Below are 16,728 nucleotides of genomic sequence, written 5' to 3'. Positions count from 1 at the left end.
TGTTGGTAGTTTGTAGATTTGGTATCTCGCAATCGGCTATATCCAGAAGAGAAAATGTAGAGATATTTAATGAAATTGTTGCACTATCATATCCGACTAAGACCACTGCTATTCTTACTAAAGTTAGTATTATAAAAAGAATATTTATGGTTTCGACTGAAGATTATATATTTGATTTGTCTCGTAGGAGAGAACAACTGATACTGACGCACCTGTTTGCGCTGCTTATATGCTAGTTCTTATCGACTATCGATGTTGTGGGAAGCCGCCTTATCGATCGTCATCATGTAAAGGAGAGCGACTGTTTCGCCATGCTGCGCTTATTGAAACCGCGTGTCGGTGATGCAGATTTCCATAATGTCGACTTATCGAGCTTGGAAATTAAACTAGCTTATTGAGTTTTTATCTATTATATGGTATGTACTACACAATTGCCTTTGTGGGTACATATTTTTATATTATTTTTTTCCTTGATCTCTATGACGTCAAATGGTCCTATATATCTATCATTGAATTTCCACTTTTGCGTTCCTTTTAAAATATACGCTTATCATATACTTTAAAATTAACGATTCTTTGCCTTTTGTCATAGTACGTTTTTGCTTTATATTCTGAACAGATTTAAATTATGTCTTGCTGGCTTTTGAGATTTGTTGAACTGTTCGTTTAATACGCCCAAATAATTCGCGCATGTTTCATTCTGTAAGTCATTGTAGATGGACTCGTTGGGTGTCCTAGCTAGTTGACCAAATATAATTGTTCATCGGTTCCTCGTGCACGCTCGTATTAGAGGAGAACATTGCTATGTCGACCCAATTATCACAATCGTTATTTTCGGTGATAAAGTGCTTGAGGAACTCGATGAGTACGTGATGAGAACGTTCGATGAAGCCATTTGTTTGCGAGTGATTCGCGATAGTAGTATTCAATAATAGTTCGAAGGTTAGTTTTCTACACCATTTTGTGGACTTGCGTAACGGATTGTTGTAGGAGTTCATTTGGTCGGATAAATCGACAGCCGCCTTTCCTCTGTTGTAATCTACTATAATTCGTGGCTTGAACTTGTTTCCTGATCGGCATTGAACATTCACCATTTCTGACGCGTGCCTTGTCAATAGAACTAGGATGTCCTTCTTATCTCTCCACTTCAAAATGGTTATTCCTTGATTATTTTCTTTCGCTATGATTTCTGCTCGTTTTAATTTTGTTGATATAACTTGCTGCGAATTTCCTCGTCTATTTGAACGCAGTGTTCCCACAAAATGGGTGTTTTTGTGGATCAATTTTTCCGCTAATTCTAGGCTCGTGTACCACTTATCAGTGTATAATGTGTGTCTCTTATGGAATAGATCTCTGCAAAGAGACATTACGATGTTAGTGGGCGTAGTGTTTTCTCTTTTTAAATTTTTCCCTTCGTATACACGGAAAGCATACGTATATCCCGATCCAAAGAACAATTTAAATATTTTGATTCCATATTTGTGGCGCTTTTATTTCAAATATTGCCTGAATATAATGCGGCCACGAAAGGGAACCAAGCATGATTCATCAATACATATGTACTCGGATGGATTGTAATATTTTTGATAATTGGTTTCCAAAGTGTCTATAACTGGTTGTGTTTTGAATAAACGAACCATTACTGTTGTGGTTGTCTACAAAATGTAGCATTCTTAGTAACAGTTCAAATCTGTTCCTTGACATCACTTTTTTTGGGAATGTTTGCATATAGGCAGGATCATTGGACCAATATTGGTGTATAGCTGTTAGTTTTACTAATCCCATCCATAGAATTAGTCCAAAAAATCTCTTTATTTCAGACTTATTTGTTTCTTCTTCACGTTGTCAAGCGATGCACGTGTCCACCTTCTAATTTCTTTGCTGCATATAAGTTTGTTTGTTCGGCAATTTTCTCGAACAATTCATCCGGCACAAATAATAGATAGCTGCTTTCTACGGGTATGTCGATCCCCTATATAAGTTTTCACTTACAAACCCAGGAGGATGTGTAAATGGCACAATCTTAGGCTGATTGCCCCTCGGGTCATGCTATTCTCCAACAATCTCCTCCTCTTCCTTAAATGATAAAAATATATCCACTCTACGCCGTTTGTCTGGAAACCTTATTTCACTGCTGCTGTCACTTTCATACTCTCGGACTGACATTTCGACAGTCAGGGCTAAAGAAAATTTTTGTCTACACGAGGCCAAGGACTGCAATAGACGATTTATTCGTAATAGAAACACCGTCTACGATTCCATAATGAAAACAAAACAGACTTTGCGCGTAACGTGTCGAATGAATGAATGCCTATGGGCGTGTCGTTCTAAACGTAAACTCTCTTCTACTGCGATAAGAGACATTGGCCCTACAATACCAGCGCTTCTAAGTGGCGCGCGTGGCCTGACGGGGACTGCCTTCAAAATCGGCATGGCGCTCAACGGGTTAAATTTGAAGCATTCCTCCCGTGTGTGTTCTATCCTTTTACAATATGTACATTCCTTAGGAGGAGAGGACGTGTGTACGACACGTGTTGATTTATTTCTATTGTTTCGAAAACGTGATTCGTTATATCGTTCCTAAGAAACGAGAAATCTCTCCTACGTTCTTTCTCATATTCCATCATAGCGTATAACTCTAATGCCTGGTCGTATGCGTCTGAGAGGTTTCTACAAAAACGCGGTATTATCAAACGATGTTATTATTATATACTATATTACTTTGTAAGGTGAGATCGTCGATTTCGCATTGTTTGTCTTCGGTTATTCCCTGTCTACTGCGTATCTCATATATCAAGGCTTGGTACAGATCTTTAACTCGTCCTATGTAGTCTATCATTGATTCGTTATTACGCATGAGAATGTTTCGTAATTCTGACCTATATGTTCATGCGTAGGATAGGTTCCGAAGATTTGACGTAATCTATTACACAGAAAGTTTCTATATCACAGTCCACGATAGTTGTGTATGCTACGCCTTTTGAGTTATTGATCATAAGTTTACCATTGGTGGCTGTGGTTACAGAAGTCGAGGGCATCATTTCTCGTGCTCTCCTACAAGCACGTATGAATGTGTTACAGTCATATTCTTTTCGTCGAATCGTGGCACGATATTCATAGTCTCGCGTATAGAGTAATTATCGGTTAATTCGCGAGATTCCTTTTGGAGAGCCAAATCGGCATATGACATTTTTTATAAACGTGTCTGCTATTTCTTCCGAAGAAGCTTGTTGAAGTGGAATTGCCAACGAATATTTAGTAAGAAGGTCTTGGATAGTTAGTATATAGCTTTTTCCTAAATTCGTAGTCGATAGTGGACCTACGATATCCATTGAGGTTTTATCGAACGCCTTCCCGGACGTATCGGTGATAGTCATTGGTTGATGAGTTTTTAATCTGACTAGTTTCTTCGTCTGACAGCTTTTACATTGATGTATGAAATTTTGTATATCTCGCTTCAGGTTCGGCCAATAATAGTTCTGTCTAATTCTTAGAAACACCTTTGTGTCCGCCTAACTGTGTCGAGTGGTTATCGTATATGATTCCTTTTCGTTCAATCTCCTTGGATACTACAATTTCATGTTTTAGTACAATAATCTTCGTTTCGCTTTCTAAAAAGATTGAGCGAATTTTTTGTTTTACATTGTAAAACTAAAAGGGTATATCCAGGGTATATCACCCACTGGTCCTTTAGTGATCGCGATGGTTTTTAGCTGTAATTCAATAGCCGCGTCAGGAAGAGAGTGAAGGACTTCATCTAAGTTTTCTACTTGTATTGAGAATGATATTCTCTCCTTGACGTATCCGTAATGCTATTAAATATCTCTTACCCATTTTAGCTATTTTTACTCTTTTTTTTACTGAGTTGCGTCAGTAATGGTGGGTAGCTTGTTATTGTCCGCGAGTACCTTTGCACCTATGTCGACCGGTGTTCCGTTAGTTGTCGTGAAGAAGGCAATGTTACCATTATGCATGATTATTCTATCCTTTATTTCTATAAATTTTCTATCGACGCGTGAGTATGTTTCGTCAGTTGAGTTTTCGTCGTTCGTATCGTCCGTTTCGTCGTTAAGTGAGGCTCGAGTGGTTTCGCTTTTCGTATCGTTCGTCTTCCGATCTTGAAGATGCGTTTGTTTATTCTTGGACGTATATAATTCTTCCTCACTTGAGCTTGTCCCTACTATGGGGAGTATTTGTTTATGTATTTCAACGGGGTTTCTCGATAATGCGTCCTCGTTCACGTTTCTTTTTCCTGCTTTATACACTATACTATACTCATACTCGGCTAATTTTAATCTCCAACGTATTAGTCTTGATGTTAAATCTTTGACGGAATTTAACCACACTAACGGTCTATGATCCGTTACGATTGAGATGTTAGTACCATAGAGATAAGGCCTAAAATAATTCACTGCATAAATGATAGCTAGAAGTTCTTTTTCTATTGTGGAATAGTTTTGTCCTGCCTGATTAAGAAGTCTAGATGTATATGCAATAGGTAATTCCTATTTCGCCTTGACTTAGTATACCACCTATAGCGTAATTAGATGCATCAGTAGTAACAAAGAAAGGTTTCTGGAGAAATCTGGATTTTGAAGAAGTGGTTCTTGACATAGCTTATTTACTAACGTTCTGAATACATTCTCCTGGTTGTTTTCCCATTTGAATGGAAAAACAGTCTTTTTTCAAAAGGTTCGTAAGAGGTTTGCTTATTGCTGAGAAATTAGGTATAAATCGTCTGTAGTAACCGGCTAGTCTTAAGAACTGCTTAATGCTTTTAGCTGTATATGGAATTGTTTTACTGCTCTTATCTTCCCTGGATCGAGTTTCACACTGTCCGAACTTATTATATGCCTTAGATACGTTACTTCTTTCCTAAGAAAGTTGCACTTCTCTGGTTGTAGCTTTAATCCTGCGGTTCTCAATCAATCGCATAATTTCCGATATTTAACTATGTGTTCTGATAAAGAGCTGGAGTAGATAACTATGTCATCTAGGTAAACGAAGAGTTCATTTCCTTGGAGTCCTGTGAGAATTGAGTTCATTAATTACTGAATTATTTTGCGCTTCCTAATTGATCTAATATTTCCGTGATGTTGGGTAAAGGATAGCTATCTTTAATTGTTTTTTCATTTAACATTTTGTAGTCGATTACTAATCGCCATCGTTTCTTTCCGTCGGCGCCTGCTTTCTTTGGAACGATCCATAGAGGAGAATGATAAGGTGATGTCAAGGTCTGAATGACTTTGTTCCCCAAGAGTTCACTTATCTGTTCGTTTATTTCTTCTTTGTGAACGGGAGGGAATCAATACTGTCTAATGGAGACTGGCGTAGAATCTACCGTTTCTATCTTATGGGTTATCGTATTAGTATAGGTTAGCTTATCTCCTGGTAGGTGAAATAAATCTATTGATTCTTTTATCATCTGTTTTGCCGTGTTGATTTCTTCTGCGTTCAATGATCTCAGATTTATGTTTTCTGATGCTATAGCGTAACGTTCGCTAGTTGTGTTAGTGACTGGCTTACAAGAGCAAGTGTGAGAGGAGAGGGAGAGGGAAGAACTCGTGGCGGCCTTTGTCTATTGCGTAATCTCGGTCTCGTGCGCAAAGCATTCTATGTCTCGTGCGTCGTTATCTCGCTCTAAGGGAGATAAGGCCTGCATTCCTGACTTACTGGTCACGTTTGACGAATTGTTTTTGACGGAGAGATAAAAATCTCTTATTTCTTCTTTCTCTATACCCGTGCTTTCACTTTCTCAATTCGATATAATGCACGTATTGACCGTAACGAAATCCTGTAGTTCGACTTTCGGAATTACCACGTTTACGTCTTCCTCTTTTGTATTAATTATTTTGATAAAGGCTTCTCCATTGTTACTTTTTACAATGGCTTCACCTGCGTAGATTCCTTCTCCTAATTTTAGCTGAGGCACATAGCCTGTTTTATTTTCTTTCTCTAACGTTTTTATTTTTATAATATTGCTAATCCGCGCCGGAATGGTTATATCCTTCGGTTTGACGAAGGGCATAGTCATTCCGTGCCATTCTACATGTTCCTTAATGAAGTTTATTTTCGCAGCATCCTTAAAAAAGTCTGACCCGATAATGCCGCCATGTGGGATGGGAAAGGAGTCGGGAACAATGTGAAATTCTACGGGGTATCCGTAGACGTCGATGGTGCACGTTCCGTACGTACTCACCGTTTCCTTCATAATTCCGGTTAATTTTATCTTATTTGCTTCATTACACATCAAATAGTCGTCTGCCTTATCTATTTTTAAAATATTCGGTTCTGATCCTGTGTCGACTAAAAATTCTTTATCTCCTTTAAGGTCTTTTGAGGAGATGACGACAGAAGGTGAGCTCGGATCACTACTTAATCGGACTGTGCGGACGTAGTTGGCTCGTCCGTCCTTACCGCAATGATTTGACGCGTTTGCGCGCTTACTCCTGAAGTCGCGTCTCTTGTCGGTGGGTAGCTCGCGTTTCCCGACAGACATACCTGCCACTTCTATTTACGACATTCTTCGATTGTATGCCCATAATTCTTGCAATATTTGCATTCTTTAATGGGAGAGCGGGATGGTCCTACAGCTCGAGATGTGTGTGATGGACGAGAAGGAGGCGGAGGAAGATAGTACGATCTGTGAGTAGGATCATGCCTTTGCGACTCCTGCCTGTTTCTGTAGAATCGGACCCGCGTATGTCCTACTCTCTTACAATAGGAACAGATTTCACGTGTGGCGTTGATTCGTGCTACGCGCGTATTAGTTTTGCTTTTCGCGACTCGTGATAATACTGGTCAGCTGCTCGTTCGCTGTTATCTTTTAAATGCCAAGATTTCGCGGCTTTCCTTCTATTTAATTCGTATTGTATTTTTGCGTGCAGCTCTATAGCGCCGTCACATGCTTCGGAAAGATTTTACTCTACTGGTGTAATCTATCATATGTTCATTCTCGCGCATTAAGATATTCCTAAGCTCGGCTCTGTAGAATTCTTGTGAATGTACGGATCCTAGTGTCTGTCGGAGTCTATTGCATAGTGTATTCATGTTATGAAATTCTTGCTTCCCTATAGCGTGGTACGCGGTATCGTGAATTTTATTTATAGCAGCTTGGGTGAACCAACTCCTCTGGATAATCCGGTATCATTTGACGAGCTCTTTTGATGCCTTGATAAACAACGTAAGAGGCATATTTTTTCCGTCAAAACGCAGTATTATCCCTAACGCTTCGTTGATCGGTTTTCGATCGAGTCTCGTTCCTCATTGCAAGGATTTGCTGCATCATGAAGACGAGGGGATCGGTGTCTATTTTCGGTCGCTCTGATTCGCGCCTCATCACGTCTTCGCGTGCAACCAATTGAGATTCAAAATTGAGTAATTTTCTCTGAACGTCTTCTAACTCTTGTTCGTTGGGTCGCCTAGGCCTTGCACTACGCGTTTCCATTTTTTCGGGAAGGTTTGCCTTATCGAAAGACGTCGCGTATATTTCGCAGCTCCCACCGTTGACACCAGTTTTGTGTTACGTCCCACTCGGTACGGGCCTCAAAAATTTTTTTAAGTTCGGAACTTACCTTGAGGAGCTCCAACCTTCGTGAGATTTGTGTCCTTTTTGGCTGTTACCTGCTATACGCAGTTCGCGGCACGGGATGGACACCTATACGCGGTCGTCTGGCTCGGCAACGTTGATAGGAAACTCCAAGCTGTTCTTCGCCCTGGGATCAGATGGTGCTAAGTTCCTCGGGATGTAGATTGTTTCTTCGGTAGTGATATGCACGAGACGGTATGGAATTATTTCGCTTTTACCCGTGTTCTCGGATGACGCGATTCTCAAGTCTCCGTGATAATGGAACGGATCGTAATATGACGCGAGTATCCGCCGTAGGTGATACTTCTTACCACCACATCGTGTTCTCGGTATAAAGATAGATGAGATGTAAAAACGAGGAATAATAATCTAAGCTATTATTTAGAGGATGGTTACGACAACTCGTGCAATTCGTATGCACCTCTAGTTATCGGGGATTGGATGAGGTTACGGCAACTCGTGCGATTCGGACGAACCTCTAGTTTTCCGTTGTTGAATAAGGTTACGATAACTCATACGATTCGTACGCACCCCTACTTATCGGATAAGGATGTTATTGCCTGATTCGTACGCATCTCTAGTAAAGGATAATTAAGGTAAAAAGGTTTTCACTTGAATAATGGAAGCTTTAGCTTCGAACTTGTCGACTGTGTAGTAGGAAGATCTTGAGACTCGCGAGAGAAATTAATGACTTTAGATTTACGCGATGTTGCCTGGGAAGCACAGCCGGGGTTAATTGAACGAACACTGAATTTAAAACTTAACAAACTAATTTATTAAAATTTTTAAGTACAGTGTATAGATGAAATTTCTAAGTATAAAATAAGACTAACAGTACGGTAGTATGATCAAAGTTAAGACCAATGCTTAGTCGTCGAAAACTCGATCAATAACCGCGGAGACGAGCGATGCAGCCGCTTATGTCCTCCGTCGATCTGCGGTAGGCGGCTCGAAGTAGCGCCGCCGTGCGAAGTGGTTTTGAATCTGCCGCTATCGTTGTCCCGTGGTGGGAATGGAAATTTTGGAGATACCTATGCGGATAATACGTACGACGGATGGTGGTTTCGTTTTCTTACTTCTTTGGATTTCTGCTCCTTTGCGGAGTTTGGCGTCGCTTTGTAGGGACGAAATTTTAGATATTTCCATCCGAAGAACACGTACGTCGAGCGGTAGTTTCGCTTCTTCGAATTCCTTGAGCTCCTAGGTCCCTTTTATTTCTCTCAGAGTTCGGCATCGCTTTCTATAACTTTTTTTTAGTTTTCTTTTCCTCTCCTTATTGTATCGCTTACATATTTATTACCTATTGCTATTGTGTGCTCTATAATGGTGTTATTTTGTAATAATAGAGACTCCCTTTATATTGGGCTCGAATGTGTCATATAATTGTGTTAGTTATATATATATATATATAATAAATCGGATAGGCAAGGTGAGGTAATAAACGAAAATAAGTTTCTCTAACAAAAGAAACGACAATTTACGTTTATTATTTACATTGGTTAAATTTCACACTACACTCTCGTGCTACTTCTCTCGTGGCGTTCTCTTTCTCACTGCCCGTTTCTCTCCCAAAATCTTCACGGCTCGATTTGTAGATAACAAAAGAATTTGTAGTTAACAAAAGACAAAGGAAGGGCGGGGCAAATCTACCTAAAGAAAGTATACTTTCTTTATATATATATATATATATATATATATATATAATAACTTGAATAGGCAAGGTGAGGTAATAAACGAAAATAAGCTTCTCTAACAAAGAAACTGTTACGTTCCAGATGGGCGAAAACAAAAAAAAAGAATTGTAATTGTGAGCTGCTAATACGGTCAGGTCGAGGCCTAAACCTTCTACTCTAACCTTGCAGACTCCTCTCGTTTTGGTGCAGACTGGGGATTGAGAGTAAATAATTCTTTTTGCTCGAAGAAAGGCTGTTGCATAGAAAACCGTCCGCTTTCTTGATGTAGACTAAAGCCACTATATGCGTGCTGACTTACCGTTGCTGCCAAGCTTCCCAAGACAATGAAGGATGTTAGTGCGTTAACGCAAAATCGATGTTCCTATAGCCTGGACTCGATTTCTCCCCCTTGGATAGTACTAATTCAAAGATCTGCAATTTCTTTAGATGTACGGATGGAAAGATCGATGGTCGATGGAAGGAAAGAGAAGTAGCACCACAATTTAACAATAACTATTTAATGAACACTAAAGATACACTAAATATATGTATTATTACGCGAAACTCGCGATACGCGGTAATTTTATTATTTTAACTCGTGTACGACTTACAACTTCACCGATTTAACCGGTAGGAAAGAAAAATATATTCTCTCGTTATAACCTTGTATACTTGCTTAACAAAACATTCGCGCTTGAAAACGTAACTGCCTATAAAGCGTAAGGTAATAATAGTAAGAGTACCCAGTAGACCTATCTACTTTTTCTAAGTACAATATTAAGTTGATTTATCTTCATAATTCTTAAGCGCGGAGCTGAAGTTTTTGCTGCTGATCGAGTTGAGCGACGGATGAAAACTGGCTGCTGCGTCGCTGCTCTCCCACTTGGTCGACTACCAGATGGTGTTGCTGCGCACGCGCGCCGCTCATACTTGCCGCCTACATGCGAAGGCATTGCCCGTGGGAAAGACGTGGCGTGATGCGGTGTAAGCATTCCTTCGTCGCCTTTCTGGGAATTGCTACCAGTCGACGCTTATCACCGGATGTGGTTCCGAGAATTCTTAGCCTCCGGAATGCGGTTATCACTGGATGCAGCAGTTCTTGGAATTTCTTAGTTCCCAGGGCGGTTACCACCGGATGTAGTTCTCGGAATCCTTAGCCTCTGGAATGCGGTTATCACCGGGTGTAATTCCAGGAATCCTTTAATCTTTAGAATGCGGCTATCACTGCATGTAGTCTTGCCATTCGTGATAAGAATTTCTTGGACTTGTCGCTTCATCTTTATTATTTTATATTAAGAAATTATAATGTTATATTTTTTGTTAACAAATTCCTTGTAGTAATTCGTACCATTGTGAATACATGAAGGTTTTAATAATATATTAATAATTATTGTCATTTTTAATAATAATTATTTCTTAATAACTATGCAATATAATGTTTCTTAGCATTACCAATTTATTATTAATTGTTTATATGTGGGTGAGGGTGTATATATATTGTTGATTTTATAGTAGTTCGTATTTTAAATCTTATCCTTTTATTTTTATTCGATTTGTTTATTAACTTTTTATTCTAACATACGCTCTTTCATTTATAAATTAAATGAGTCTTATTTAACAATAGTGTTTCTTTTTTTTAGTATTGATAGCGAATCATCAATCTTGTTAATATTTCTAAGATGTGTTTATTTACTATGGGGTTACCGACTATAGATTTACCTACGGAAGTTTACCGACAGTGGAATTACCGATGGTAGGCTTACCTACAGTAGAACTATCGACAATAAGATTACCGATTAGGATTAGCATTTCTGTTATTTATATTCTATTATTTAGAGATGCTTTGGGTAACACACATCGTCACATGGTGACGTGACACCTCCTCACTTAATTGAGTCGTTAGGAAATTTCTATTTCTGACGACTTGTTTTTACAAGCTGCTAGGATGCTTTCAAAAATTGAGTATTTCGAGCTTCCCCTGATTGCGGGTGTTGGAGTAGCATCATCCGTTGGGTCGTCCACTCTTACTTCGATGGCATCGTTGTTTCCGTCACTCTCTGTTGTTTTCTTTTCGTCTTGTTTCTCCGATCGTCCCAGATGAAGGAGTAGGTGTGTCAACGAATTCTAGATGGCTCCTAGCAGATGTAGGCTTCATCCATAGACCGTATGTAGTACATATCCTCTGATAATGGCGTCGACACATAATTTTACACTTTTGATTAAAATAAACAGTCCGATCATTCCAGCATTGGCTGATCCAAATGCTAAAAAGCCTTGCCACAGTTTCGAGATTGCGCTGTCCGTAATCTTATTGATGTCTGCTTCTCCCAATAAATTATACATCGAAACGGTGTTGGGTGGGATTCGGTGTCCTGTAGCTCCCCTGGCAATTGTATTTGGAAGTCCAGGTCTCTCTGCAGGAAACATGATATGATCTCGTAAGTTGCCTAAGTCCTGGTGCTTATAAATTCCGCTTGTCATTAAGTTTTTTGTATTGGTGTATTTCCATGCCAGCTTGGTCAATGGTTGGAGTATTTGGGGAGGGAGTACCTCCACAAGCTTCGGTGTCAGCCTGTACCAATTCCCCTCCAAGTAGTACATGGATGGTAATACAGCGTTGCATTCTTTTATGGTACCTGTCTTTACCAATATTCTCGATTTTGGTGTCAGGTAAAGACTGTTATTTTGATGCGTCACAGGTAATTCGTGGTAACATTCTTCTGATAGCCTTATGCTGACTGGGACGGGTGTACACTTCACTATGTGAATAACTTCTCCTACAGTTACAGCCATGTACCCCGCTGCCTTCATGATTGTATAAGCGATCTGGGCGAAGGGTCGCTAATGCCAAAGCGTTCTTAAGGACCTGCTTATCCAGTTTGCACTTTTGCCTAATTACGTCACTGTATAGAGCTGTCATTTGCGTTCTTATGTGCTTTTCGAGGTAGACAAATTTGGAGTTGACGTAGGCGAATAGATCGAGGTTTTCGACCGATAATTTTGCTTTTGACGCGAAGGTCCTTCCCTTCTGTGTCTCTAGAATAAATAACTTTGAATGCTCGCTGAGTAGTAGCGTATAACCACACAGATGATGCTCCTCTCTTTTTTCCAAAGTGAATGTGACGTCTTGAGTCGTAATAGTGTATATGTCTGGGTATACTTCCGTATTGCCCATAGCTTTTAATTTGGTCGTAAGTCCTTCATATAACACCTTGTAATTATCGAAGTTACATGACGACTCCAGTCTGGTTGACTAAAACGCATTTCCTTCCTCATCGGTGATACACATTCCATCCATGAATACGCACACTTCATCTTTACTCAGGATTACATTGTTTTGTGTTATCTTCACAGTAGCATAATATTCGTTGATGTTAATCTTTATCGATGCTTCCACCACTACATTGTCCCACGTGCCGTACGGATCGGCGTATTGTGTTCCAGAACACTTGCCGTCCATTAAAATCGGTCCTGCCACCGTGGCACTCCGATACTCGGTGGCATTGGCCCGCAAACCTGATACCTATAGGGTTGGTGTTATCCCCATGATACTGGTGTTGAATATAGCCTTGCATGCTTCAGCTGTTAAATCCATTACGTATATTCACCTTCCATTTTGATCAGCTGACACGTGTGAAGACATTCCACAATAATAGATTGTTCTGTCGATCTCCACTCGGCACTGGTGTACGTGTGTATGATCGTACTCTGCTAACTGTAGAAGCTGAATATAGACTTCTGTAGCATTGGGTGCATGCGACGGGATATTACTTTCCCCCGTGTCCAATAGTGAAATGGTCGTCATGTTTGTTGATTCTCCCCCACAGTCGTACCCCAACAAGCAGAAACATTTGCTGATGATTCCTAATGTTGTTATTAAAAAGCTGAGAAGCCCCATGGTTTCTGCAAAACAATCACCTTAACCTATCTCATTTTAGATATTCTTAACTTATTAACATTCACTACCCTAGTAGGGTTTCCTATTGATAATTTGACATTATTACGAGGAAGTATTTCTAAAATCTGATGAGGTTCTGTATATTGGTTGCCGAATTTGTTAGTAGGTTCCTTTAATAAAAACACCTTATCCCCTTCCCTTAAAGTTAACGGTCTTGCTTTCTTGTCATAATATCTTTTTGATATTTCCTTGGATCTCATCAAATTTTGTCGTGCTACCTCTTGTGTTCTATTTATTTTATTTATTAGATTCTCGTAGTATTGTAAGTATGTCCTGTCCATTTCATCGTCCAAAGGTGGATCTGAGGCTGTAACTCTAGCTAGTTTTCCGAAGACCAGCTCATAGAGCGTGTATCGAGTTCCCTCATGTACACTTGTATTATACGAAAAGATAGCCGTATCTACCCATTCGTCCCAATCCTTTTCCTTCTCCGTGAATTGCTTCAGGTACTCGATTAAGACATGATGTGACCTTTCTAGTGATCCGTTGGACTGTGGGTAGAAGGCTGTAGTTTTGTATTGCTTTATTTTAAATTTACGCGCTATGGCTCGCAGTAGGGTACTTAAGAAATTTGATCCTTGATCCGTGAGTATTGCCTTAGGCGCTCCAAACTTACATATTAAATTTGAAATCAAAGCTATGTCTGGCTATATCTTGGCTATGTCTATCGATGTCGTATTCTCAAGAGGGACGGCTAATTAGAATTTTGTCAACTGATCATGAATCGTCAAAATGTACTTATTCCCCTTTTCAGTCTGAGTTAGATGACTCACTACGTCGAGTGCTATCTCATCGAATGCCGATCCTGGTGGCGCGTTTAAACCATTGGTTGCGTATTTTTACTCTGATTAGCTTCTTCAATTGGCAATCCAAACAACTTTGAGTAAAGGTCTGTATCAGCCCTTTCATATTCTCCCAAATATATCTTGTTCTAATTCTGTTACAAATTTTAGTCACTCCCTTGTGACCCCCTAAATCAGATGAGTGGTTTTCGCGTATTAAGTCCTCACGCTCATTCTCCTTGAGTATTCTAACCAAATTTCTACAGAAACAAATTGTGCAATCTTCCATGTCGAATAATTCTCCTAGCCTTTGTTGAATGTATTCCCATCTATGATATATATTCTATTCTTGATATATCTATGGTATATCATCTATTCTTGTTTGGACTGAAGATGCTTACCGTACGTAAATCCAGTTCCCTTCATACCGATAAGAGCGATTCCAGAGCATTATTCAGAATTTCTATGTCCGATATCACATTAATATTCTCTCTAATGACTAATGATATTAAGTTTTTATATCCATATTTCGTAACCCTTGCCCGTCCCAGTGTTAAATCCTTATAATTTGGGAGTTTATTCATATCCTGGAGCTGCTTAGCACCTTCATCGCATGGGTTTCTTTGTTGAGTAATAAATATTGCTAGATTGTTTTTTCTCATTGTCAATCTGTCCCGAGTTTCCGTAAGGTTCTATGCAATTCTGAATGTTTGCTCTTCCTGATTCTGCCATTCGTATGGCCATGATATTGGTTCGAATAGGGTTCCGGAACTAGAATCCAAATCGCTCTCACCGATGGTAAGAGAATTATTCGCGCCGTTTCCCTCCGTCTTGCCAGGCATCCTACTTATATCTATCTGCTCAAAGAGCTTCTCTAGTTCTCCCGTGTCTGATCCTTGTGGGGCCGATCTGCGAGAGTACAAGGACTCGCTTGAGGAGCTGTCGTCTATACGCAACCCTGCACAGTTTCTGGCGGATTTCGCGAAAGAGCATCGGCATTCGCATTGGCCGTTCCTGCTTTGTAAATTATTCTGAAATTGTACTCTGCTAATTATAAACCCCACTTGGTCAGACGCGAAGTCGGATCTTTATGCGATTTTAGCCACACTAGTGGGCGATGATCAGTAACTAACGTGAATGGTCTCCCATATAAATATGGCCTAAGGTAGTGCACGGCGTAGACTATCGCTAAGTGTTCACGCTCGATGGTTGACTAGTTTCTTTCAGCTACATTCAATAGCCTTGAGCAATAAGAGATAGGTAATTTTTTCTCTATCAGTCCCTGACTAAGCACTCCACCTATCGCATAACCTGATGCGTCCGTAGTAACGTTAAATTCTCTATTGAAGTCCGGGTATTGGAGCACCGGTTCCTTGCACAGAGTGTCTCGTAATGTCGCGAATGCCTTTTCCTGTGGCTCATCCCACTTAAATGTCACTTGCTTCTTTAATAATTCCGTGAGAGGTCTTGCCAATTTAGAGAATCCTGGGATGAACCTCCTATAATATTCTGTATGTCCCAGGAATTGTCGAACATTTTTAGCTTTCTTTAGTTGCGGAAATTCCCTTACGGCCAATAGCTTCTTCGGATCAGGTTTCACGCCGTCTTTTCCGATGATATACGCAAGGTAGATGACTTCTTTTTTTAGGAATTCACATTTGTCAGGCTGCAGCTTTAAACTTGCTTTCCTTAGTCTCCCTATTAACTTGCTGAATTTAATCTCATGCTCATGGAGTGACCTTGCATACAATACTATGTCGTCTAAATAGACAAACATCTCTTCGCCTTGAAGTCCCGTCAGTATGAGGTCCATGAGCCTTTGGAAGGTGGCTGGAGCATTCTTCAATCCAAATGGCATTCTTGGAAATTCAAAATGTCCGTGAGGTGTTGAGAAGGCGGTCTTGTGGCTGTCATCTGGGTGCATCTTGATCTGATGGAATCCGGACTTCAGGTCGAACGTGGAGAAGTATTTCGCGGAACCTAGCTGATCGAGTATCTTAGTAATATTAGGGAGGGGATACGCGTCCCCGACAGTCTTTTCGTTAAGTCCCCTATAGTCAATCACCATTCTCCATTTTGGATTTCCTTTTGAATCAGCCTTCTTAGGTACTACCCAGATAGGAGAGTTGTAAGGGGAGAGAGATGGCCTTATTATATCACTCTCTAACAATTCTTGCGTCTGCTTATTTATTTCTTCCTTATGTATGGGTGGGAACCTGTACTGCTTCGTATGTATCGGTATTTCGTCGGTGGTAATGATCCTATGATTCAGCACCTGCGTGCTCTTCAGCTGTTCTCCTGGGAGATGGAAGCAGTCTGCGCTAGCAGATAAGAGGTCAATGACACTTTTCCTCTCTTCGTCGTTCAGGTGATCTAACCGTAACAGTGTTTCCACCTCTTTTGCTCTACTACCGTTGTCCCGTTTCCTCTGGTTACCTTGACCATGTTTCTTCTGATAATTCTTAATCGTTCTAACGTATGCCGTTGTTTCCCCTTTTGAAGTTCCTGGTGTATCTAATATTCTGTCTTGACGAGTTTCGAACGCTTGTAATTCTAGCGTGGGCACCACAATATCATGATTCTCATTAGTAGTGTTTATCACCCTGAAATAAGCCCGACCTTAGTGGTTTTTAATTATGGCTTCCCCAATGTATATCCCCTGGAAGGATTCTATCCGCGGAATGTAACCTTCGTTGATTTCAGAGTTCTTGACACGGCAATGAAACA

General features: G+C 40.1%; 1 protein-coding gene across 2 annotated transcripts; it reads right to left on the bottom strand.

Moving 5' to 3' along the window:
- Positions 1-8,323: 8,323 nt before the first annotated feature.
- On the bottom strand, positions 8,324-13,761 carry LOC124957247. 2 transcript variants are annotated; one of them, XR_007103475.1, is made up of 2 exons: positions 9,581-13,761; positions 8,324-9,238 (listed from the first exon to the last, which is right to left on the bottom strand). XR_007103475.1 is itself a non-coding variant. In XM_047514100.1 (2 exons), exon 2 carries the CDS (start codon positions 12,070-12,072, stop codon positions 11,413-11,415), a length of 660 nt encoding a protein of 219 aa, XP_047370056.1. In that variant the 5' UTR covers positions 12,073-12,784; positions 12,870-13,761; the 3' UTR covers positions 9,294-11,412. The 2 variants fall into 2 exon arrangements, 1 of the variants encoding a protein (XP_047370056.1); XM_047514100.1 differs by lacking the exon at positions 8,324-9,238 and having other exon boundaries at positions 9,294-12,784; positions 12,870-13,761.
- Positions 13,762-16,728: the final 2,967 nt, after the last annotated feature.

The sequence above is a fragment of the Vespa velutina genome, chromosome 25 (assembly GCF_912470025.1).
Source record: "Vespa velutina chromosome 25, iVesVel2.1, whole genome shotgun sequence".
Classification (NCBI taxonomy): domain Eukaryota; kingdom Metazoa; phylum Arthropoda; class Insecta; order Hymenoptera; family Vespidae; genus Vespa; species Vespa velutina.
The sequence above is the reverse complement of the archived record's forward strand: the minus strand, read 5'-3'. Positions and strand labels throughout refer to the sequence as shown.

Bases quoted from the DNA above. Each gene is read 5' to 3' on its own strand.
- LOC124957247 (XM_047514100.1), bottom strand. From the start codon at position 12,072: ATGAAGGCAGCGGGGTACATGGCTGTAACTGTAGGAGAAGTTATTCAC.